General features: G+C 41.7%; 1 protein-coding gene and 1 non-coding gene across 6 annotated transcripts; both read left to right on the forward strand.

Annotated features, from left to right (window-relative positions):
- SDHAF1 (succinate dehydrogenase complex assembly factor 1) lies at positions 1 to 25,253 on the forward strand. Of its 5 annotated transcripts, none has more exons than XM_030193252.1 (3): positions 1 to 420; positions 2,772 to 2,891; positions 22,953 to 25,253. In XM_030193252.1, the coding sequence occupies exon 3, from the start codon at positions 23,005 to 23,007 to the stop codon at positions 23,257 to 23,259; it is 255 nt and encodes an 84-aa protein (XP_030049112.1). In that variant the 5' UTR covers positions 1 to 420; positions 2,772 to 2,891; positions 22,953 to 23,004; the 3' UTR covers positions 23,260 to 25,253. The 5 variants fall into 5 exon arrangements, with proteins under 5 accessions (XP_030049112.1, XP_030049110.1, XP_030049111.1 ...); XM_030193250.1 differs by having other exon boundaries at positions 2 to 420; positions 2,772 to 2,912; XM_030193251.1 differs by having other exon boundaries at positions 2 to 420; positions 22,948 to 25,253.
- On the forward strand, positions 11,844 to 11,976 carry LOC115463953. The gene has a single exon (XR_003941208.1). It is a non-coding gene; the product is annotated as a small nucleolar RNA SNORA47 (small nucleolar RNA).
- Positions 25,254 to 25,621: the final 368 nt, after the last annotated feature.

Below are 25,621 nucleotides of genomic sequence, written 5' to 3' on the forward strand. Positions count from 1 at the left end.
CCGATTGACCGTGTGTGTGTTCTTGGTCATAAATCTCCTTGGTTTTGAGCCTCGCTGCATCAGCCCGGGCACAAAGGAAGTACAGCTGCTCGCTCTGAATTATTGAATGAAGGAGGAGAAGGCGGTACCTATTTCTATCAAGGAGGCTGGATGAAAAGGAGAAGTGAATCTATCTAGTCCATTTATGAGCTGAAGCCTTCAACCACCTTGAGTTCCATCCCCCCCCCCCCCCCCGGGATTCCCGCAAACCCCACAGTCCGGCGCAAGGAGACCGGACTCGCCCCACGCTGTCTTATGTGACACAATTTCCTGTTTCCGGCAAGGCGGCATGCCTCAAAGGGAGAGAACAGAGTAAGTCGAGTTAAAGGAAAGGGCTCCAGAGAAGGAAAGCTGTGGGATTGTTGGTGGACGACCTCAGGTGTGAGTATGTCGGGGAGAGGTGCCGTATTGCGGACAAGTGTAAGATGGAGAGTTGGCAGGTCATGAGGAGAGGAGACGGTTCCCCGATCCCCGAATGCGTGTGAGGAAGTGTGCTCGGCCTATGATAATGCGTGAGGGCAACCGAATGTATGTGACTTGATATCTTTGCACGTGCCAGGAAAAGAAAGGTTGAATATGGAGCTGTTTAAGCAGTACGTTTGTTAAAAGCTTTTCCCTAAATAACACGCACACAGAAACCAAACAAGTGTACCCTTAACCAGAAACACAGTGTACAAACAACAAAGAAAAAAAGCGGTACGTTTGGATTTGTTTCTTAAATAAACCTACGGTTTGGACGGACAATTGGTCTATCCGCTACCTCTCTTTTTTTTTCTTTGTACGAAAGCTTTTCCCTGTTAACAGAGGCCCCAATGATCAATGTCCCTACCTAGGAAATAAAACCCAGATGATCAGAGCTAATTGCATGCAAATTTACACTATTAGCTCCTTTTATTGGGGTACTTCTGCAGGATTGTGCCTGGGCATTTGCCCAAGGCACAATCCTCTCCCAGAAATTGTCTGACAGGTCTGTCAAAACAAAAAATACTTAGATCTGTCAAACATTACCAATAAAAGGGGCTGGAGGTCATGGAGCTCCCCTCACCCCCCCCCCCCCCGACAAGTTTCCCTGGTGGCCCAGTGGCCTCCCGCCCTCCCCTGGACATGGAGGTGGGGGGAGGGAGAAGGCCACTGGGCCACCAGGGAAACTTGTCTTGGGGGGTGGTTAAGGGGGCTGGATTTCTACCAGACCTCTAGTCCCTTGTGTGAGGGGGGGGGGGGGGGGGCGCCTGTAAGCATGCAAATGTATACTGGACAGGGCTTCCCATTCTTCTTCAATGCTCAGCAAACCCTAATGCCAGCTCCTAGCTGGCATAAGATTTGCTATGGGAGCAGTGCCAATGTTTGACATGCTGCCCATTGAGCATTGGGGAGAAATAGTTAATGACCTGTTTAGCAAGCATTTGCATGCTACTTGTGTTCAGAGCCCGTGGGCACTGATCATGGGGCAGGAGCAAAAGCATGCAGTAATAACCTCTAGTGCCCACATTTGCTTCTGATCATTGGCCACAGAGAGATGTTTTAGCGCTTTGCAGTTCTGGAGCAGAATAGAATCAGTTTGTGTTTCTATATTTTTTATGAATTTCTTATCTGGGAGGGTGCTACCACATTATTTCACAGAACATATCCTTCGGCACCCCTTTCCTTGCTAGGAACTATGATCACTCCTGTAATTAGTTTTCGTTATCTGGGTACAATACTAGATTCTCGTCTTACTTTTGGGACTCGGGTATCTTCATTGTGTAAGGCTGGATTTTTTATTTTGCGTCAACTACGTACTGTGCGACCTTTCTTTACCCACAACATCTTTCTTTCTTTGATCTTAGCCTTATTTATGACCAGACTTGATTACTGCAACTGTGTTTACTTCGGACTTCCTCAATCTACACTTAAACGGCTCCAAACAATGCAGAATATGGTTATTTGCCTGTTGTGTCGTCTTAAAAAATCTGATCATATTACACCGTATTTCAAAGGTCATCATTGGTTACCAGTCTGTTTCCACATTCAATATAAACTTCTTTTACTGACATTACGCGCTTTTCATCAGGGTACATCAGCGTACCTCTTTAACCATTCCCTACTCCCCAGCATATGTCCTGAGATCAGTAAACGATCATCGCTTGGTTTTGCCTGGGCTTTGTGTAGCCCAGATAGAGAGTACTTGCCATTCTGCTTTCTTTTTCATTGCACCATCTCTTTGGAACTCAATGCCATTGTCATTAAGTGGCATTATGCTTCGCTTAAGACCTGGCTAGTTGAGCAGGCCTACAGTATTATCAATCGGTGAGTATTGATTGATGTGATTTGACACCAACTTGCTGAAGGTTATACATTGATTATTTATTACTCTTGTTTGACTGGTGTGACTCTTTACTATTCTGATTGTAGTCCTTTTCTGTTTTTCATTGTTATTAGTTTGTAAACCACTTTGCCCTGCTAGTCATTTAAGACGGTATATAAAGTTTGGAATAAATAAAATATACTATACTGTCTTAAACACAAGATCAGTTTAGTATATGTTAGCTGGAAAATCCTTTCATTGGTGCTATATTTGAGCTGAGGATGGAGCATAACTTGAGACTCAAATTTGTGTTCTCAGACTAGATACTGGTGGACATATACCTTTGGTTCTTCTTCAACAAAGAACCAGCCCATGCTGCTGCTGTATTTGCTGGTCAGGATTGATGCTGTAGTTATATTTACCCAGCTGTTATTTTGTTGTTTTACAGTTTTGAGTCCTGCAAGACAGTTGTTCCCGGGTTTCAGAATTTGCCGTTTCCAAGATATCTGACTACAAAATTAAAGATGATGCGTAGGAGAGAAGAAATAATGGTTGTCTTCAATTCAAGGTGGATGCTGCAATCTGACAGGTTTGCTGCTGTTTTAGTATGTATTGAGTTGTGTTAAATATTGCAGGGCTAACATAAGTAAAGCACTGTCCAAAGTCAAGTGTAATTTTATTACATAGTTAAATATAAAATAACTTTTAACATTCTAACTTAAATCATAAAATTAGTTTACCTTTGCCCAGTACTTTTCCACCTTGCTATTCTTTCAATTTTAGTTCCATTGACTCCTTCCTCTTTGTCAGTCTATCCCTTCCTTTCTTTACAGTATTCCTTTTTTGTCTTCTCTAAGCCTGTTCTCATCTCTCCTTCCAATGCATTCCAGCCATCTTTTGCCCAGCTATCCTCAGTTTGTTTCTCTGTCTCCTTGTCCTTCATCTTTCCCAGCCCTTGTATCCCTCTTTCAGTACCCATCCCCATCTTATTTATCCCATTCTTCTCGTCCTCTATCTCATTACCTCTTCTAGTGCTGTTTCCCTACTCTCTCTCTTGCTTTCTTCCTGGTGATGGCACTTTCCCCAGACAGTCTCCAGGATCTAGGGGCCAGGGTATGTGTTGGGTTAGTAATCCAGGGCAAAAACTTCCTGTATCTACAGCCCACCCACCCTCTTTGTGTGGTGACATGCCAGCAACTTGCATCATCTTCTACTATTACAGTGCACTCGGTTAAGTGCAAGGGCTCTGGACTGTAATTTTACTTTCACTTAACTGGAGCATGCACATAACTGATGTTACCGTTTTCACACCATTATTTAAGAAATCACACAGAGGCACTGTAGCCAGTGTAGCTTAACTCATTTATTACTGCTATTGGATAGTTTAGATTTTCCTTCGATGCAAAATGTTGTGAGGCATTGCCCATTTTCTGAAAAAGATCAATAAAACATAAAAAATAACATTTTTGCAACACAAAACTAGTATCATTTAAAAGGTATTAAAAATCTGTAATTGTTTTCTGTATTGTGTTTTGTCTATTTGTGTTGTAGACAAGGTTCAGCAGGTCATAATAATGTTCATAACTGGCCAACCATTACCCTTCATATAAGCTCTTACAATGTCCAAACTTTGTAATGCAGCAGTAAATGTCATAGTGGGTGTTGCTTCATGCTCACTGCCAGCTTCCACCACCATTAGCTTATCATCTATGTCTCCAGCATCCTCAGCCAAAGACTGCAACTCTGAGCAAATCTCTTCATTGTTGATATCTGTAGGGTGTGTTCAGATAACAATCTTTTGGGATGCTATTGGGGTATCTGGCATTTAGTATAAATCTTAAAAGGAATAGGTCTCTAGTAATACCAGCATTAGTGAGTGAACTGTAAGAAGCAAATGTGCTCCCTCTTATCCTTAGGTCCAAGCTCGCTACGCCCAAATACTGCCTCACAAGCAAGTATTATTATAAAAATAGAGTGCTTATTTATTTGTTTAAAATAGCAGCAGAGATAATGTGCAAAGAAAGCAAGAATGAAGACAATGAAAGTCTTAGCATAGAAATAGCTCAGAGTAAACGCATATAAATCCCTAACTAGACTCTTACATAAAAAAAGTCATTTGGAACTCACAGCCCTAATACAAGGTTACATGGCACACATACAACCTAATGCAAACTTCCAGGTGGCAGTGTGTGTTCCTCAGATGGTCAGTCAGATGCAATGCAGGTCTGCTCCTCATTCGGAAAGTAAACACAGCAGCCTCTTGCCTCTGATGAGAGCCCTTTTTATACAGAAATCATGGGCTGCAGCTGTGCTAATGACATACATTCTGGTCTTGTCTATGCACAAATAACTTTGTTATCCCCATTGCTGTGATTTCAGGGGCCACATGATTGATTGTCTCACTGTTACCACATTGAGGGGTCACCTTAATAAGGAGCCATGGTTTTATAAACAATGTACAGTTTTGCAGCCACTGCATCTTTCCAGCTGCAAGGGTAATTCCCTGAGTCCTGGGCTGTTCTGGCCATGACATTGATCCTGATAACAACCTTGTTATTGTAGTACATTGGGACCCTTGTCAGTAGTCTTTGTACGCAAGGTCGAGGTTCATGAAGCAATACGCTTGATCAGTGAAAGAGGAAAAGTCTGAGTTTGCAGTTTTACAATCAGGTTGGGAACACAGAACAATGCCATGTATTACAATCCTATATGTTTTTTTTTACATAGGAACATATATACTGCTGTATATAGTGTTGGTTTTGCTCCTACATATTTGCAGATGTTTGCAGGTTGTCATCAACAGCTACAAAGTGGTTAAACTCCTCTGGAGTAATTCTCGCTGGGATATCCACAGGATTCTCATCATAAGTACATAAGTATTGCTATACTGGGAAAGACCAAAGGTTCATCGAGCCCAGCATCCTGTTTTCAACAGTGGCCAGCCAGGTCACAAATACCCGGCAAGATCCCAAAAATGTACAAAACATTTTATACTGCTTATCCCAGAAATAGTGGATTTTCCCCAAGTCCATTTAATAACGGTCTATGGACTTTTCCTTTAGGAAGCCATCCAAACCTTTTTTTAAACACTGCTAAGCTAACCGCCTTTACCACATTCTCTGACAACGAATTCCAGAGTTTAATTACACGTTGAGTGAAGAAACATTTTCTCTGATTCGTTTTAAATTTACTACATTGTAGCTTCATCGCATGCCCCCTAGACCTAATATTTTTGGAAAGCATGAACAGACGCTTCACATCTACCCGTTCAACTCCACTCATTATTTTATAGACCTCTATCATATCTCCCCTCAGCCGCATTTCTCCAAGCTGAAGAGCCCTAGCCGCTTTAGCCTTTCCTCATAGGGAAGTCGTCCCATCCCCTTTATCATTTTCGTCGCCCTTCTCTGCACCTTTTCTAATTCCACTATATCTTTTTTGAGATGCGGCGACCAGAATTGAACACAATATTCGAGGTGCGGTTGCACCATGGAGCCATACAAAGGCATATATATTTGGCCTGGGCTTCCACGATGGTGTTTTTGAACAGCATCCATGCCTGATGTAAATTTTTGACCCTCGCAGTCACTCCTCTAAGTTTTCTTTTCACCGTTCTTCTCATCATCATAGCATTCTTTCATAAAGCTAGCACATCTGTAGCAGTTGTACTTTGGATAACACGATGCCAAGCCTTCTTCATGTGTATTGAGTTGAGTGTGCTTAGCTTGCAAGCCATCTTGGCCACTTTCTTGCCAATGTTTTCATCATTGTCCTTATCAGATGGTACAGCATCAGTGCTGTGTATTGCTTCTTGAAATTGGCTGTGATACTCTGATCCATTGGCTGAATAAGTGAAGTTGTGTTGGGTGGTAGGAATACAAACTTATCTGATAGTCGAACCTCAGTGCTCTGTGCTGCAGTTGTCATGTAGCATCAAAATTTCATGCTTCTGCTGCGCATTGTATTATCCAATTTTTTTCAGCCTCTGCAGCCAAATTTCTTAGGTCATCCAAGCATTTTTGTTTGCCTCATAGGCCACGAGAAGTTGTTTAACATTCTTGAAGCAATGTTGCTGTGTACTTTTCCCAGTTGTTAGTGGCTCCAATTTCTGCAATGTGGTCCCAAGCAATCGCTGTATCCCCTCTGTTATTATTTTACCATCCTGGCGGTACTTCATCCACTCCAGCAGGATTTCGGGGCTTTCTCAGACACACTGTGCTGATGAGTAAGAAGGCAATCTTACTTGTTTGGAGAGACTTTTCAGCTCCTACCTATGCATCCTGGCACATTCAAATGATGTCTTTATTGTCCATGGAGCATTGTGCAGTGGCCTCTGGGCCAAAGATGTCAAAGAACTTGGGAGCATTTTTGGGAGACTTTGTAGCCCGCAGTCAACTTTTCAATTAATGTTGGTGTGTGAGTTCATTGCAGTAGAGGGGGGGGGGGGGGGGGGGGGTTGGGAGGTGAAGGGGGGGCAAGGATAATCTAGCTGTTTCTGCTATAACTGGATTGTGGTTCTTCAAAGTTGATTATTTTGATGCAAGGAAATTTGGCATAGTTTCCTTTGTTGTTTACTGCTTTGCTCATTAAAGATGATTTATACATAAAGCATAAAGTCAAATGTTGAATGCAAATAATTGGGATTTGGAATAGCAAGAGATCCAGTATCCTTGCTTTCAAAGTTTATCTGATGCATTCGCATTTATTTTGGATTATGCCATGTTTGCTTGAATCATCAGATGCCCAAAAAGTAGCAAAAATCCATGCTACATAACCTCAGAGATAAGAAGTGGCTTCCCCCCCCCCCCCCCCAACAACCTTAATAAGTTTAAGGACATTTCCTCCAATAACTCATGCCTAAGGAAAAATATATATAAATATATTATGCTTTATTGGACAAAATTTAAGACCGTTTCATACTATTGCTGGGCAAATAGCATTCCAAGCAAAGACTGATGTCAGTGCCCTTCCCTACCACCAAGGCATTTACTATCCCTGGTTGTCTGAAGCTTGGTCAGTCAAGGGAAGAGGATGCAGACACACCTAAAGGGGCAGGGGGTATATAAAAAAGAGGTGAGAGCCCCCAAACTCAGCTCACCCCTGTCCTATCCCACTCTTTGTAATAAACCCTGTTTACATCATCATTGAAAACAGCAGAAATCACTGTGCACACTTTAGAACAGTCAGGAACGCATTATTGCAGAGGGCTAAGGGAACAAGGTCTGTTAAATCCATCAACGCAGAAGAAAAGCAATTTCCTGGGGCAGCTTTTATATGTGTTTTGTTTCATGACTGAGCAAACATCTTTAGTTTTTCAAAATAGGGTGCCTGGAGCTTTTAAACTTGATGAGTCTACATATGAAAAATAACATCCATATTAATAAAAATAAATCCCATATTTAACTGAACTTGCAAAGATATTTATATACTTACTCTTCTGGGTGAAAACAGGCCTAACACTATCTCAGGAATTCCACAGTGCACTGCCTCAAGTACTTAGAGTCGGATTGGAGTTGAATTGGAGGTATTTTGGAATCACAGCTATGTACCAGCTAAGCAGCAGTTCCAGTAAAGGCTTTAACGACAGCTTCAGTTAAGTTGTGTTTTGGAGGGGCTGGTCAATCTCTTTTGGGGGGTTTTGTTTCTGACTCTACATTTGAAGTGCAGTCTTCTGACTTGTGGGGCTCCTGCTTGATTTTTGCTTTGAAATCTGTCTTTGGGAGTTGACATTTTTTTGTAATTATTTTTTGGTGTGACCATTCACTTGTTCCTTATTTTGGGATTGAAAAAAGTTTTTTTTGAATCGCCTGATTTTCTCCTGGTGAAGGAGTTTTTGCAGGTGATTCTTTTTTCTTATATATATGGACCTATGATATTGTCTTGCTTCCATTTATGATAGTGGAGTTTACTTTTTGTATTTATCCCTTTTGAGAGTTTTGAGGTCTCATTTGTTAAAGTAGATATTTTAAATGTCTTTATTGAAATTTTGTAGAAATGAAAGATACACAAAAATATAAATTGTAACATCATCAGCATTAATGAATGCTGGAAACCCATTTGATCTAACAAATGGCCTAAAGGGATCATCATAATGTTAAACAGAATAGGTGACAGAGGAGAGCCCTGTGGCACTCTACTACAAGAAACCCAAGATGACGAGATAGTACCCCATCGTTTAAGTTGGTAAGACCTGGATTTTAGAAATCCAGAGAACCATTTCAAAACATTGTCACAGATTCCATAATAGTCAAGTATGTTTAAAAGGGATATCATGATCTACTATATCAAACACACTAGACATGTTGAATTGGAGAATTTAAACTTTTGTTGCCTAAACTTAGTTCTTTTCTAAGATTGGCTACTAATGCAAAAAGAACAGTTTCAGTACTATGTGGGGTTCTGAAACCCGATTGATATTTATGTAGAATTGAATGATGCTGAAGATATTCCATGAACTGATGAGTGATTAGCCCCTCCAAAACTTTGACTATTAGAGATATTGAGGCCACTGGTCTGCAGTTGAAAACAATACTAATTTGACTATTTTTCAGGATCGGAGTTAAGATTGTGCTACCATTGCAAGTAGGGGAATATACCCTGAGATAACATTAAAGTTAGACTTGAAAGTAGGTGATCAATTAAATCCTTAGGAGCTGCTTTCAAGATTTAATTAGGACAGGAGTCAAGCAAGCATTGTGATTTGGTATATTTGCGAATTAAACGATTGACTTGGTCCGTTGTGATAGGTTGAAATGTCAACCAGATTCTATTCGTAGACGAACAAAAGAGTGATTGATTTTGTAAATTAAGGATTTGCTCTAATGAGATGGAAGGGTTTTTCAATTCTTGTTTTATTTTAGTTCTGTTGAAAATAATAGGCCGGTTGGTCCACTGAAAGGACATACTCATTTATGGAGAATACCTGTTGAATATTCAGCCATAACTTAACTAAAGCATATAGTTTTCTAGAGTTAATTGTTGTTTTCTAGGGTAAATTGTAATTTTAGCTTTGGAAATCATATGTTTGTATTCTTTTAGGAGCTGTTTCAAATTTACCTAGTTTTGGACCAAATTCAGATCTTCTGCATTTTCATTTAATTTCTAAGAGATCTACATTGTACCAGGGAGATAACCTCGGATTAAGTCTGGATTTGGTTTTAATCGTGTTATCTTGTCTAGAATTATGCTACAGGTGTCATTCCATTTTTGAATAAAATCAATGGATGGAGGAGAGGAAAATAGTTGATGAAATTGCTCATTTGACCTAAAGTTTATAGAGCCAATTTTACCTCTTGTTTGAAAGATGTGAGTATTTTCTTGTTTTAAAATTAAATGAGTCTCCAAATTTGGTTGCGTTTATATCCAATTGATTGTCTTTGATGTTAGAAGATTGACCATTGAAGATTGAGAATTGCCACAGTTCAAGATAGTAAAGAAATTGCTTGGTATTATGATTATTAGGATTGTCAAGGTGAAGGTTGGCATCTCTAATCAACAAAATGTCATCATTATTGACACAATCAGTTGCAGTGAACTCATTCAACATAACTTCCACTTGCTCTCAACTTCCTGGGGGCCGATAAGCTAATAATATTTGAATTGGCTTTGATTAAGGAAGAATCTTTCATAGAGAAGGTTGCAATGCCAGCATCCCATCTGCAGTAGCTCTCCAATAAAGACCTGTTTCCATCTGCACTGAAAGTGAACTGAAACTGGCCAATCCAAGGTTTTTTGCCAAATGATTGGCTTTGTCCATCAGTAGGATTCAGTGACGGGAAGCCGACAGCTTCTTGCTTGTGAAAAGCAGTGAAGAAGAGCTTCTTCTACATCTGCGTTTCCTTTCAGGATTGTTGGTGCTCTACCAATCCTCAAGAGCTTGTCCTTCTTGTAGAGGTGTGAGATTTGGCTTGGATGCACCCCATACTCTTTTGCAGTGAAAGCCTGACATTCCTTATTGGCCAGTCTTTTTATAACATTGATCCTGTCTGCGAGTGATAGCACTTTACACATGCGTGGTGACACAGCCATTACTGCCAGGACATTTAGGTGCTTGGTTCAGCTTTACAGCCCACACTTTTAGTATTCCGCCGCCACTACAGCCCACAGTTTTGGTACAGATGCAGAATCAAACTTGCATTTAGGTTCTCAGTTGTGCTTTACAGCCCAAACATTTGCTATTCTGCCGCCACTACAGCCCACAGTTTTGGTACAAGCGCAGACTCAAATGGACGTTTAAGTGCGTGGTCAAACTTTACAGTCCACAGTTTTGGTACCTGTGTGGACAGTTCTTGAGGTCCTGGGTTGATCAAATTCTGGACAAAGAAGAAAATGGTGGGCACCCTCCACTCGGCAATCGGGTAAGAAAGAAAATGGCAGTCAAACAATCTCTTCGCCCTGTGCATCACAAGCTGCTAACTGATAAAGGAGAGAGAGAAAAGAGGGAGGACTGCCCATTCTGACCTCTTTGGCTCCCAGCCTTAGGACTTCATCTGCAATGCTACACAGCACGCACACGGGAGCCATTGAGGTTGAATGGGTCTCTCACACAGTATTATGACTTTACAAGCCCTGGAGTGAATGAGGAAAATTGCAATTAAAAGGAGTGAAATTGTAAAAAATGTGCTTTAACAGAAGCAAAGTCCACCTCTGGTCACTTGAAAGCTCATGCCCCAATAATTGGTTAGTCTATAAGATGCCATCTGCCTCTGTCCGCTTTATAGATCTAGGAATGCAAACTTTTTGGTTGACCATGATAACTGATAATGGTATAAGATCTTTTACTGGAAACATGTAAAATACCATTAAAGAAGTACTTTATAATAACTTTTGATCAGGGGTAGCATTTCTTCCTGTTAGTGACAGCAAGAGCATAAGGCCTTCGCTGTTGTGTTCTCCTGGTCATTAATCATTGCTTTCCATTATAAGTCCTTTGATCAGGTTATGGTAGGTTTCAGTAAAATTTAGAGTGAAGTCATTGGGAGAAGTTTCAGGAATCTGAATAATCGTAGATGTCTTGTGATGCTGGTATAACAAGTTATCCACCTCCTGGACATCTGGAACTTTGACTGGCCAACTGTGAGAAAAGAGAATTGCTTATATTGAGAAACATTTAAAGGGCAGTTCTATAAATTGGCGCTTACAATTTCATGTGTCAGAGGTGCCAAAAGTGGCACTTAAAAACATAAGTACACTAGATGCTATTTATAATGTTGTGCCTAAGTACTGTAGAGTTCAACTGCAAGGCTCTGGGCTCTGGATGTGTCTCCCACTTACGTTTGTAATTTATAGAATACTATAAGTTATGCCCTGCATGAAGCTCTTAAGTGCTGCCCATTTTCTATCTATTCAGACACTGTATTTAGACATGGCATAAACGGTCGCGCCTAAATTTAGGTATACCAATTTGGGTTTACACCAGTGTTCTTGGAGCACAGATGCCATTATAGAATTGATGCTTAGCATGCAGCACAGGTGTGCCTAAATGGAGGCACTAAGATATCAAATTCTTCCCTTACTTTTACGGAGGATTGAGAAGGTAATGCAGTTGTACTCTGTACTGCTCTTGACCGGTTATGTCCTCCAACATTAAGAAATGGAAAATCAGTCTGGGTTCTTCCTTTTTAATGAGGAAACACTACTGCATTTTGCATTTACAAGTTGTCTTTTCTTTGTAGGTTACTTGAGAACAAAATGCTGATGATAATACAGTAGAATTTCCCATTAAATTTCAGGAAATAGTGAGAAAAATGGTACTGGTGGTGTTAACTTGTTATAAATAAAAGGTCAACAAAAAAGTTGTAGATGCTGTCATTTTTATTGGAATTTTCTGTATGTATAAAAAGCGCCTTGGGACCAGAGTGATGTGTGTCTTTCACGGACATATAGGATGCATTCCTGTCAGGGATGAAGAACGCGTAATAAGTCGTATACAACTGTACCAAGCATTTACATGGATAATGTAACAGAAGAGAAGCCCTGAGGTCTCGTCACTTGTGTCCTAGACAAAAAAAAAACCTTTTTTTTTTTTTTTGCAGCTAGTTTGATGTATTAATCTCAGCTTTTTGTGATAAGAACTGACAAATACAGCAAATTCTATGGATTTATCCAGATGTTTAATGTATTGTTAGCTCTTATCACAAAACACAATTCTCAAGGAAAGACAGAATCCACCTGACCATGATCACAAAGTCTTAGCTGTCTGCAGCTATCAAGCAAGGTAGTGTGGTTAACCAAATCAAATATGCTCAACAGATCCAGCAGTATGACCAACACAGAATGTTCTGCGTAATTGGGGCACTTTCCATTAAGTAGCTTCCCACTATTCCAGACCCTGTGCGATAGTTGTGTCCATCAGCTAGAAAGTGGAGATAGAAAATACTGAGCAGCTCGACTGGATGCCAAGAGAGATATGTCTTAGCTCAGTTTTCAGTTCTCTATTTCCATCAGTTAGATGGCACACTTTTCAGCCTCTGGTTCTTAGTGTTTTGATCCTGGTCCAATTGGTCAGCTGATCCCCAATTGAGCTTTGCAGGTGACTTGAGTCTACAGAGTCATGTTTGGATTTCTTCAGATACCTGTCTGTGGTGTCCCACAAATTTACTTCTTCCCTCTCCCATGTTTTTTTGTGGAGCTCTCCTTTACCATCTCAACAACCTTAATTAAAAAAAAAAAAAAAAGAAGGAAAGAGGTTTCTCATCTATGGTAAAACTTGTGGAAGCTGTGAGCTTGGTGGGGAGCAGCTGGCAGTGGTAAGTCAGACTAAAGATTGAGTTGGAACTTCTTAGAGTGTTGTAAGTTCTACTTGGTTCAGGGGAGGGATCCTGACTCACTTCTGAGGACATGTTGTGCTTCACTTGTGATAGTCGGGGTGAATGGCGACTCCCATGGAGGCAGTTAAGCGGTGTTTCTGCTGTAGGACCTGCTGGCCGGTGTTGGGGCATTGCAATGTGTGCAAGCTGGGAACCCTGCGGAACGTAGAGGAAATGGCAGCATCAAATCTTCGGATTTGGCACAGCATCCAAATATACTGGGGTCTTTGGGCTCTCCGGCAGGGCTGGTGTGCAGTTTGATACAGCAGAGTATGGGACCAGGCACCATTTTGTCGGGACCAGCTGGCAGTGAGGAGCACAGCCGCTGTTTTACAGCCTCGGGGCCTGAGAAAGCATTCAGCTGCTTTGGGATCTTTGTTTCTCTGGAGTTTATATTGCTTTTATACAAAGCCTATTTACTGAAGTAGGGACAGTCAGAGTTGTTGCAAGGTGTTCCAGTTTCTCGTCCTGCTGGCTCCTAAGAGATCTCGTTTAGACCTCCAGGAGTGGGCAGTTGAAGCTATCACTGCTTCTCCCTCATCTGATGTGGCCTCAGTCTATTCAGAGGAGCCATTGTTGAAGGAGCCGTTAGAGGAGGGAGAGGATCCAAAAGTACCGAGGTTGTTTCATAAAAAGGAGCTCAGTACTCTTTTTTTTTTTTTTTTTTTTTTTTTTTCTGAAGCACTGGCAGTGCTTTACATTAAAGAGCCTTCTGCTTCGGCATCAGGAATTCCATCTTCATCAATCTTGGGGAGGCTTAGAGGTTCTTCTAAGGCCTTCCCGATGCATCCAGACATTCAGGACCTGATTATAGTAGACTGGGTCTCGCTGGACATGGGGCTGAGAGTGGGAAGAGCCATGGTTCACCTCTATCCATTAGTTTTGGAAGAGAAAGATAAATTACAGCTTCTCAGGGTGGACTCCCTTGTTATGGCAGTGACTAAGAAGACCACCTTGCCAGTGAAGGGGGGGGGGGGGGGACATTGCTCTAAAAGACCTACTGGATAGAAAGCTAGAAGGCTTGCTGGAGCAAGCCTTTGAAGCGACTTCTTTGGGCCTTCAAGCAACAGTGTGCAGCTCATTTGTGGCAAGAGCATGTCTGAAGTGGCATCATCAATCGGCAACACAAGACTGGTGCCATAATGCCCAGCTGAAAGCATGATTGTCCTATGTGGTGGATGCTATTTATTTATTTTTGGTACATTTATACCCCACATTTTCCCACTAGAGTGAGCACAATGTGGCTTACAATGCTACAAAGATTACAATATAAGGAGGGTAAGGACACAAAAGTCTGAAGGACGGGAAAGAACATGAGGGCAAAACACATTGGCTAAATGAGTATTGGTAATATGAGGAAGGTGAAGACTGAGTGTTAATTGGGGGGGATATGCTTTCTCGAATAAAAATGTCTTTAAGGATTTCTTGAATAGCTGGTGGTCGTCAATCACTTTTAGATGCCTTGGTAGGACGTTCCAAGACTTTGGGCTGACGTAGGAGAAAGAAGATGAAAAGAGTAGTTTGTATTTTACAGACTTGCAGCTTGGGTAATGTAGATTAAGGTAGGATCGAGCAGTCACCGACACATTTCTTTATGGTAGATCTATCAAATCTAGCATGTAGGCAGGGGCTTCCCCATAAATTATCTTGTGAGTCAATCAGCAGATTTTGAAGGTAATACGGTCTATAATTGGGAGCCAGTGTAATTGATAACGAAGAGGTTTTGCATGATCAAAGCGCAATTTGCCTAATATTAGCCTTGCAGCCGTGTTTTCAGCAGTCTGGAGTTTTTGTAGAATGAAATTTCGGCAGCCAGCATAAATACCACTGCAGTAGTCAATATGCGAGAGGACCAGCCAGTGTGTAAGGGTTCGGAAGAGCTTCCTTGTGAGGAATTGCCTGAGACGCCTGAATCTCCACATAGAGTGGAACATTCTTTTTGTGATGAGTTTAACTTGGCTGTAGAGCTGCAAGTGATTATCCAACAAAACACCAAGGAGTTTTAGACTTTGTGAGATCGGAAGAGCGTAATCCTTAGTGATGAGTGAAGTCGGGACATGTTATGATATGTTACAGCCAGCAGTTTATCTTTGACTGTCACAGCACATTGGCAACTCTGGCTGCAGCATTGGGTAGCGGTGCAGCATCAAAGCCATGTCTAGTTAAACTGCCCTTTCGTGGCAAGTAGCTATTTGAAGAAGATCTCAGTAACTTGGTGAAAGTACTGGGAAAACTAAGCCACAGTAGTTGCCGGAGTCTGATAAAGACCCACGGTACTTCTCATAGGAGGAGGAGTCTTATGAGATACCTTCTGACCCCTCCCCTCCACAGGACAGGAGAAAGGCTCTCAAGTGGAGACTTTCTTTTCCCTCTTTTGTCAAGGAAATGACAGCTACCATTCCCATTCCTTTGGAGATGGAAGATGAGCCCAGGACAATGATGCTCAAGGTCCTGGACTACTAGTCTCCTGGAGAGGCTGTGATGGTCCCACTCCACGAGATCTTACATGATGTTCTCGTGAGGAACTGGGAGTCCCTTTTGTCACGATACTTCCCAAGAAGATTGAAACTATGTACTGGATTCAGAGTACTCCTGGGTTTGATAAACTTCAGTTGCCTTATCGCTCCCTGGTTGTTGAGTACACGCTCAAAAGAGGCAAGAGTTCTAGAGACTATGCTTCAGTGTCCCCGGGTAGAGAAGCTAGGACATTCTTTTGGCCATAAGATGTATCAGGCCTCCATGCTCATCCCCCGTATACAATCTTACCAGCTCTTAACAAGTATGTACTTGCTGGACTCAGTGTGCTGGAAGCTGGATTTGGCAGACATTCTCCCTTCAGAGTTGGCCAAGCAGCAGAAGGAGTGTCGTAAGTTCTTGGTCAGGGGCACCTACAACACTTTTGATGTGGCTTTCAGGATCTCTGCTCAGAGTATAGTGATGTGCAGACTCTCATGGCTGCGTGTCTCTGACTTGGACCTGGCAGTCCAGCAGAGGTTGGCGGATGCCATGTGCCAGGGGGGATAATCTTTTTGGAGAGCAGGTGGAGGTCATTGACCTCATCAAAAAGCACACTGATACCATCCAATACTCTCTCTCGCTGGACACCTTATGCACCTGCCTCCTCATTGAGGAGGGGTCGCTACTACTTGCAGAGACATAGGTATGCCATTTCTTCTTTCCAGGCTCAACCCCAGCGTGCTCGTGGGGTCGCTACTATTTGCAGAGACATAGGTATGCCATTTCTTCTTGCCAGGCTCAACCCCAGCGTGCTCGTTCACGTCAACAGCATGTGCCTGAGGGCCCAACAGCTCCCCAGTCTAAGCAGGGGGCAAGCCTTTGACTGGCTCCAGCAGAGCATAGCCGCAATACCATTGACCAACCCAGATGGCTTGCTGGTTGTGGGGAGGCTTAAGTTTTTCAAGAAAGGTGGCCTCTTGCCACCTCTGACTGGTGGATTCTACAAATAGTCCATCAAGGTTACGCCCTTCATTGGCATCACAGACCACCAAATTGCTCACCGAGAGTGTCTCACTTCAGCTCTCACCACGAGCAGGTACTTGCAGAGGAACTCTCTGCTCTTCTGAAGTCCCATGAAGTTGAGCCCATTCCACCAGTGGAAGAAGGGCAGGGATTCTATTCCATGTACTTCCTTGTGCCCAAGAAGACAGGGAGGATGCATCTCATCCTAGACCTGAGGGCCCTGAACAAATTACTGGTCAAAGAAAAGTTCAGGATGATTTCCATAGGTACCCTTCTCCCTGTGCTTCAGGAAAATGATTGGCTATGCTCTCTGGACTTGAAGGATGCTTACACTCGCATCCCAATACTTCCAGCTCACAGGAAGTATTTCTGATTTTGGCTGGGAATACAGCACTTCCAGTACCACGTGTTGCCCTGGCTTTGCATCAGCATCCAGGGTCTTTACCAAATGCCAAGCAGTAGTCACAGCATTGCCACACAGACTGGGAGTCCATGTGTTCCCTTATTTGGATAATTGGCTGGTGAAAAGCACGTTAAAGGACGGTGCTCAGGAGTTCATATGGAGAACTATTTGGGTGCTCAAGCTCCTAGGGTTCATTTTAACCTACCCCGTCCCATCTACATCCTACCCAGCAATTGAAGTTTGTTGGAGCCCTGCTCGGTATACATGGAGTTTGAGCTTTCCTTCCGAGACTGAGGGCAGACACCCTAGTCACACTTGCCTCTTGAGTTTGAACCTCTCAGCAGGTCATGGCTTGGCAGATGTTGAGGTTGTTGGGCCACATGGCCTCCACAATTTGTGGTTCCCATGGCACGGCTTCATTTGAGAACTGCCCAGTGGACCCTGGTTTCTCAGTGGTATCAGGCCACGGGGAATCTGGAGGATGTCATCCAGGTGTCCTTGGAGCTTGTTTGCTCCCTGCTTTGGTGGACCATTCAATCCAGTATGACTCTGAGACTATTCTAAATTCCTGAGCCTCAAAAAAAAAAATGCATCCCACCTGGGGTGGCGACTTCATGTAGATGGGCTTCACACTCAAGGTGCTTGGTCCACCCAGCAGACAGATCTTTACATCAGTCTTCTGGAGCTTCAAGCAATTCGGAATGCTCTAAAGGCTTTCAGAGATCACTTGTCTCACCAACTTGTACTCATTCAAAAGGGACAATCAGATTGCAATGTATTACACCAACAAGCAGGGGGACACTGGATCATGCCCTCTGTGTCAGGAGGCTGTTTGGATGTGGTGTTGGGCAGTCCGGCATGGACTTCTCCTTTGAGCCACTTATCTGGCAGGCAAATCCAACAGGCTGCGCAGGATCATGGAACCGCATGAGTGGTCACTCAACATGGGCATTGCCCGTGAGATCTTCCAAGTGTGTGGCATCCCCTCGGTGGATCTTTTTGCCACTCAAGTCAATCACAAAGTCCCTCAGTTCTGGTCCAGGCCCATGGCAGACTAGCGTCGGACACTTTCCTCTCATGGGGAAGACTTTGTTGGAACTAAAGCAAGACCACAGGGCCATGATTCTGATCGTTTCTTACTGGCCCTGGCAGATCTGGTTCCCTCTTCTGGAGTTATCCTCCAAAGAACCATGGAGATTGGAGTATTTTCCAACCTTCATCACGCAGAACGAATCTCTTTTGTATCTCAACCTCCAGACTCTGGCCCTCTTGACCTGGATGTTGAGAGCTTAGAATTTGCTTCGTTTTATCTTCCAGAGGGTGTCTCCAGAGTCTTGCTGGCTTCCAGGAAAGATTCCACTAGGAAGTGTTACTCTTTTTTAAATGGAGGAGGTTTGCCATCTGGTGTGAGGACAAGGCCCTAGATCTACTTTCCTGCTCTTCACAGTCTCTACTTGAATACCTTCTACACCTTTCCAAGTCTGGCCTTGAGACCAACTGAGTAAGAGTTCACCTCAGTTTGATTAGTGCTTATTATCAATGTGTAGAGGGTAAGTCTATCTCTGGACAGCCTCTAGTGGTACATATTATATCCAGATACTTTCTATGTCCCTAGAGAGCTTACAATCTAAGTTTTGTACCTGGGGCAGTGGAAGGTTTAGTTACTTGCCCAAGGTCACTAGGAGCAGCAGTGGGAATTGAACCCAGGTTGCCAGGATCAAAGCCCGCTGCACTAACCATTAGGCCAAACCTCCAACTGTGTCATGGGAGCTCAGTGTCATTCTTTTGAGCCACTGGACTCCTATCATCTGAGGTAATTGACCTGGAAGGTCATTTTTTTTGGTGACTGTTACTTCAGCTCATAGGGACAGTGAGCTTTAGGCCTTAGTAGCGGATGTGCCTTATATTAAGTTTCATCATAACAGAATAGTCCTCCACATGCACCCTAAGTTCCTGTGTAAGGTAGTGTCTGTGTTCCATCTGAACCAGACGATTGTCTTGCCACCATTCTTTCCCAAGCCTCATGCCCATGCTGGTGAGAGCACACTGTACACCTTACACTGCAAGTGAACATTGGCCTTTTACTTAGTGGCCTAGGCCCCATAGACAGTCTACCCAACTTTTTGTTTCTTTTAATCCCAACAGGATGGGGGTTGCAATCTAGGAAATACACCATTTCCAATTGGCTGGCAGATTGCATTTCATTCACTTATGCCCAGGCTTGGCTGACTCTTGAGGGTCATGTCAAGGCTTACAATGTCAGAGCCATGGCTGCATTGATAGCCCACTTGAGGTCAGCCTCCGTTGAAGAAATTTGCAAGGCTGCAACGTGGTCTTCAATCCACACATTCACATTTCATTGCTGCCTTGAGCAGGACATCAGACGCGATAGTCGGTTTGGTCAGACTGTACTGCAGAATTTGTTTGGGATCTAGAATCCAACCACCCTTCTGGGCCCATTTTGTTCTGTTTAAGGCTGTACTCTCACACATTTGTATATAGTTTCAGGTTGATCTGTGTTTTGTCCTCACCGTTGCAAGGTCAGATTGACCTACTGTTGCCTGTTCAGTGAGCCTGGTAGCTGGGATTCCCCACATGTGAAAATTATAGGCTTGCTTGTCCTCTGAGAAAGCAAAGATACTTACCTGTAGCAGGTATTCTCCGAGGACAGCAAGCTTTATATTTTCACAGACCTTCCCGCCTCCCCTAGGAGTTGTCTCCTCTTTTTTATGTGCTTTAGTATTGTACTGGTAATACTGCGCTCCACAGCAGGCAAGAAGGCACTCGCGCATGCGCAATGGATCATGTCTATCACTCCACAAAGCGCTCTAAAGCTTATAATAAGCTTTGGACTGGGCAATGCAGGTCGCGTTACCCATGTGTGAAAATATAAGGCCTGCTGTCCTCTGAGAATATCTGCTTATAGGTAAGTATCTTCGCTGTATCAAGTCCCCATCCCTTGTGGCAGAAAGAGGATGGGATCATTGGTTCCATTAGAACTTGAGGTCCTATTGGGGGTCACCACGCATCCATTTTGGGTCTGAGACCTTACCACCAGCCATTGACCTAGCGGTAAGGTCTCATGGGGTAACTGGGCAGCAATGGTCTATGAGCGTAAAATGCCGAGTACCGCCCATGTGCCAGAAAATAAAAACATTTTCTGGTGCACGTAGCAGACAAGCGTCAAAAATGACATTACCGCAAGGGCCACACGGTAGCTGAGCGGTAACTCAAAATTGACACATGTTGGGCATGCGTAGGCGCCTACGTGGCTTAGTAAAAGGGCCCTTCAGTTTTTATATTGATTTCATTTTTTTAATCAACAAAGTTAACACCCATCTCACCCATGTGAAAAAGTAACTGTCCCTTAAACTTAACTGATTGTACCACCTTTAGCAGCAATAATTCCATTCCATTCCCAACTTTTCTATCCTGCTACGTTTCCTTAAGGAGTCAGAGCAGGTTACAAGATAAATCAATACAATTTAAATCTCATATTTCAAAATACTTTTCAAGTAGGAAGGTTTTTAAAACCTTCCTACACAACAAGTAATCTGAAATGTTACGCAGTTCAATTGGAATTGAATTCCATAATCGTAATGCCAAACAACCAAGAGGACTATTGTAGAAGCGCTTGTAGCAGATCTTATTGAATTGTTGAAGATTTAAATTTAATGAATAATTGTGCCGGCTAGGCTAACTGGATGATGGATAATATATCAAAGAAATATGATCTACAGGGCAACAACCATAATAAATCTTATAAACCAGACAAATCATCTTAAACTCTACTCTAGTTCTAACCGGTAACCAATGTAAAGCCTTAAACAGTATAAAGTGATCACATTTCTTGCGACAAAAAATCAATCTGGCTGCACAGTTCTGTTAAGAGCTAAAGCTGCTTCTGAAGAACTTGATTAATACCATCATAAAGAGATCTGCAATAATCCAGTTGTGGCAAGATCATAACCTGTACCAGTAATCTAAATTGGTCTGGAAAAAAATGTTGACCTAATTGCTCTAAGCTGTCTCAGTTTAAAGAAGAACTTTCTAATTATTAACTTGATGTTCTAAAGTCAATTGTGAATCAAGTATGAAGCCCAAGACTTGGGATGATGTATCAAAAGTTAAACTTTTTCCTGTCCTAAGAACTATCTTCTGTGGGATATTGGATAAAGATATAGTAAAATAAAGCAACTTAGTTTCAATACATTCTAAGATCGACTTCTCTATTTCAGTAACTGTAATGATAACAAAATAAAGATGATATCTGCATATTATTGTTATTTATTTCATTTGTACCCCGCGCTTTCCCACACATAGCAGGTTCAATGCGGCTTACATAGTAACTAGAATTAGAGTCTTGTAAGGAGAAATAGTACAAGCTGAATAAACATAATAGTGAGGTTTTAAGAGTAGATGAATTGGGTAAAGGAAGGTAAACAGGGATAGGATAGGCGAAAGGAATAGGGATTGGGAGGGATATGGGATGGGGAAGAAACATAGTACAGAGATGAATTCAAAAACTTCTCAGGGAGCTCATAAAAATATTAAACAATACAGATGACAATGGCGAACCCTAGGGGGACTCCAAACACGCTTCCTAAATTTGATATCGGTGTTTCACATTATTGCTGAGGAATCTTAGCCCACTGTTCTTTGCAGAATATCTTAAATTCAGACACACTTGTAGGTTTTCATGCACAAACTTCTCATTTTGGGTCTTGAAGACTCCTTTCCTATCCTCTTCTGCTATGTTCTCCTCTTCACTATCTCCACTTCTGTTGCCTTTAGGGTCATTACCCAGCTTCTTCAGTGCCCTATTCTGCAGATGCTCATGCTCCCTCCGTTCCTCACTGCTTGTATATTCCCACTGTTTACCACACATTCTTCTTTCTACACCTTCCCCACAGAATTCAGCTCCCCTTACATATAGATGAAATTTGTGTGGTGCGGAGTTGCATCCAGTGAGTTCAGTGCATGCTCTTCTGATCTCATTCAGCCTTGGAATCAGATACGGGCTGGAAGGATTCAAAGGAAGCTCAGGAGAGGGAAGAAGCGATACTGTATGTAGTGAGTTTGTTTTGCACAAAGCAGGACCCAGCTATCTGTGCCTGAATGTTGCTCGTTAATTGCCTTACTCCATGGCTTAATCTGTAGGTAAGAAAAGGAGGTATTGTCTTCACACTATCTGCTTTAGTACTTCTCTTCCTTCTACCTTGTAAATCAACATACTTTGTAGACACCCACTCGGGCCACCTACCCACAGCCTCTACGAAACAAAGAGTCAGGTTGACTGTAGGGTTTGGAAGTTGTGCTGTGAAGGAGCTAGAGAAAATATTTTGCATGTGGCCTCTAGCATGGTGAGTAGATCAGATAATTACTTATAAATGCATAAATCCATGCATTTATATCTTATTGAATCTTTGAGAAACAGAATGAATGTGCAACTTATATCATTTGAGTAATAATTTTCTTTGGTTACCAGCTGTGGTCATATGAATTTTTAACCACTAATATGGGGTCATATTGGGAAAAAATGTTTGGGAAGCACTGGTCTACTCAGCATAACTCCTTAAAAATTAAAAACAAACTTTAGCAAGGAGCAGTCTGAAGAAACTATGAATGGCATAGTCTATAAATATTTTAAAGTAAATAGAAAAAAATACCAAAAAACCCCATATTTGAACTATTTTATTAGGAGCATTAGAAAAGTTTGTGATTTCTTACGTGTGTCAAGTGCTGGAAAGATTTTTTTGCTTATGGAACGGAAGTGTTTTAGGAAGATCCAAAAGAAGGCAGAACTCGATAGAAAGCATCACATGTGTTTGAAAACTATTCATAGTTTGGCTGAAGGGAAATCAAAAGTTACAGGGCTTCTACTAATTTTATCATCATCTTCTTTTTTTTTTTTCCCCTCCCCCTTCCCACAGTTCAGATGTAGCTGTGCTGCTTTTCTCCTGAAGACCTGAAAGGTACTCTTGAAAACTATGGTTAGGCACAGCAAACTCCAGAAACAAGTACTGACTTTATACAAGCAATTCTTAAGAGCTGGGAAGGAAAAACCTGGATTCTTGCCCCGGATACAAGATGAGTTCCAGAAAAATGCCAAGATTCCCAAGGCTGATGTCATGCATATAGAGTTTCTTCTACGGCGAGGTCAGCGTCAGCTTGAGCAGCTGAAAGAGTCTCATACAAAACAAATGGGGAGCTTTATCAAAACCAGATCTGACTTAGTCAAATAAATAAATTGTGTGCAGGATTCAAGCTCCCACTTAGTAGCACAGATACTGCTGTGCGGTAAGGATATATCACACTGCAGTTGAGGGGACATCTGCTTCAATACCTGTTAAATGGCCGATTGCCTTATTTTAATGCTAGCGGTCATGATTTTGCAAGTTAAGATCCAATACTCGGTAAGCATTCCCTCCGGGAAACCAGCATTAGCAAGGTAGGTCCCTTACTGTGGGGTGCATTTTGCACTCTGTACAGGATCATGCAAACATCTGCCCAAAGACTTCATTTAAAACTGGGCCAGAACATGAGCAGTTCAATTTTGAAAGTATTGATTTCCCCAGGTAAAAATGCTGTGAAACGTTTCCCTCTACCTTGGTAAAATTATGCGAGAGATTTAGCATTAGGAGGCAGCATTTCTGGTCAGGTATCGAGGTCACAGAGGAAAAGAATGCATATAGACCATCACATTTATGTGCATGCAGAAATTATACAGGTGTGTACAAAGGTTTAGGCATTGTTGTTCAAATTGTATGCAGTACTATCAAGTTACCTAGTTCCAGGAGAAAAATTTCCTGTCGGGCCTGAATTTCTTAACAAGCCCATCCTGGTGCATTATGTGACTTGCAGCACAGATTTCAGAATTGGGAGCTTACAAGTAGGTTCAAAACAAAGAATGGCTAAAATGTTTCACTCCTGGTACTGGGTAACTTTGCAACTCTTGTTTGTTTTAGTGAATTCATTAGTAAATAGAAGCTGACATAGCATCTGCATATAAGAAAGTTAAAACATATCTTTCTGTAATTTGAAGAATGCAAAATTACTATTTACAGTTTTTCTAGAGTCAAAATAAGAAAATAGTGATTATGGCAGGTGCAAAAGTTTGGGCACCCTTCAGTCAGTTCCTTATTTAGTTTTTCTGGTTTATAAATATTCTTAGGTCTCCTTGCATATAATGCATGTATGAGCTCTCGCTGCAGATTGAAGGCTTAAAGTCAGTTTACATTACTAAGCCACACTGGGGCCTTCTTCACAGCATTTCCGACGCAGCCCATTCAGAGTGAATGGGTTGTGTTGGCACTAGTACACAGCCAGCTGTACTACTGGCTTAGTAAGCCCCAGTGTTTGGGTCTTAACTTTAAAAAAAAATGTAATGAATCAACTTTTTTTTATAGCTGCTACATTCACTTTTATTACTTCAACCTTTTAAAATCAACAAATAGTAATTTTACATTAAAACTTTTAAGAAAAATGGCATATTTAACTTTGTCAACTCAAAAATATTCTAAAAAGTGAAACTATAACACAAATCAAAAATACTGAATATTTGCTTAGAAATCAGTCAGGAGAGTGCTATGCTGTATTAAATCAATATATTCAAAATCTATACCAATTAAACCTCAAATCTCCTCGGGAATGCTGTTAAAGCTTAATAATCCTATTTGGAGTCCAATTCTATTATAGATTTCAATAAAAAAAAAATGGAAAACAAGAACAGCAGGGAAAAACTCCATAATCAAATATAATGGAGCAAAAAAAAAAAAAACCCCCAGCTGCTCCAAAAAACTGGTGCTGTGCTAGTAGTTTGGTAAAATTGATACTAATATTGTTTTTTTTTTTGGAGCAGCTTGGATCAGTGCTGGGGGGGAAGGTGGCGGGATTCCAGTCCTAGGTTTCCTCATTGCATAAACAGGCTCATAGTCTTGCTTTCCTTGGGCTCATCCGCCTTCTGTTTTATCTTACCTATCTAGCCCATTATATGGGCTGAAGCCAGTAGGTGGAGCTTGCTGACACACTAGTTCACCCAAAACAATAGCAAGAAGAGTATTAGGCAACCCCTTATTTCTATGTGTGGTTCATCTCTAATAAGTCAAAAGCTGTTCCAGTTGGATAAGCAGAGCCTTAAAAGGTGGGAGATCAAAAGATTTGTTTTAACTTATTTGACAGCTTTTTAATTTATTTGAACATTTCCCATATGTAGATATAAATATCTTGAAACTAAAACAACTTCAAAGATTATTGCAGCTGGTATAAACAGCACTAATAAAGGTTGTATTTTGTGCTAATTTTTCTACACTGTTCTATACAATACAGTAATATATGGCCAAATTTCAGTGAGGATATCCTGTTTACTGATGGGTTCATCTTAACTGTTGTAATCTGCCTTGGGAAGTCTGATGTTATAAAGATTGGAAGTAAAATTAAACTCTCATTGGGGCACATTGAATCACATCTTCACCTCATCTCTCTTGTACAAATGGATTATTCTGTTTTGAGCATGTTTCAGGGACAAGTGGTTTTCATAAGTCAAAATAATAAAAATAAATATTTTCTTTCATGCAGATCTCTCATTTGTTTAAACATAACTAAATG

Source organism: Microcaecilia unicolor, chromosome 2 (assembly GCF_901765095.1).
Source record: "Microcaecilia unicolor chromosome 2, aMicUni1.1, whole genome shotgun sequence".
NCBI lineage: Eukaryota > Metazoa > Chordata > Amphibia > Gymnophiona > Siphonopidae > Microcaecilia > Microcaecilia unicolor.

Bases quoted from the DNA above. Each gene is read 5' to 3' on its own strand.
- SDHAF1 (XM_030193252.1), top strand. From the start codon at position 23,005: ATGGTTAGGCACAGCAAACTCCAGAAACAAGTACTGACTTTATACAAG.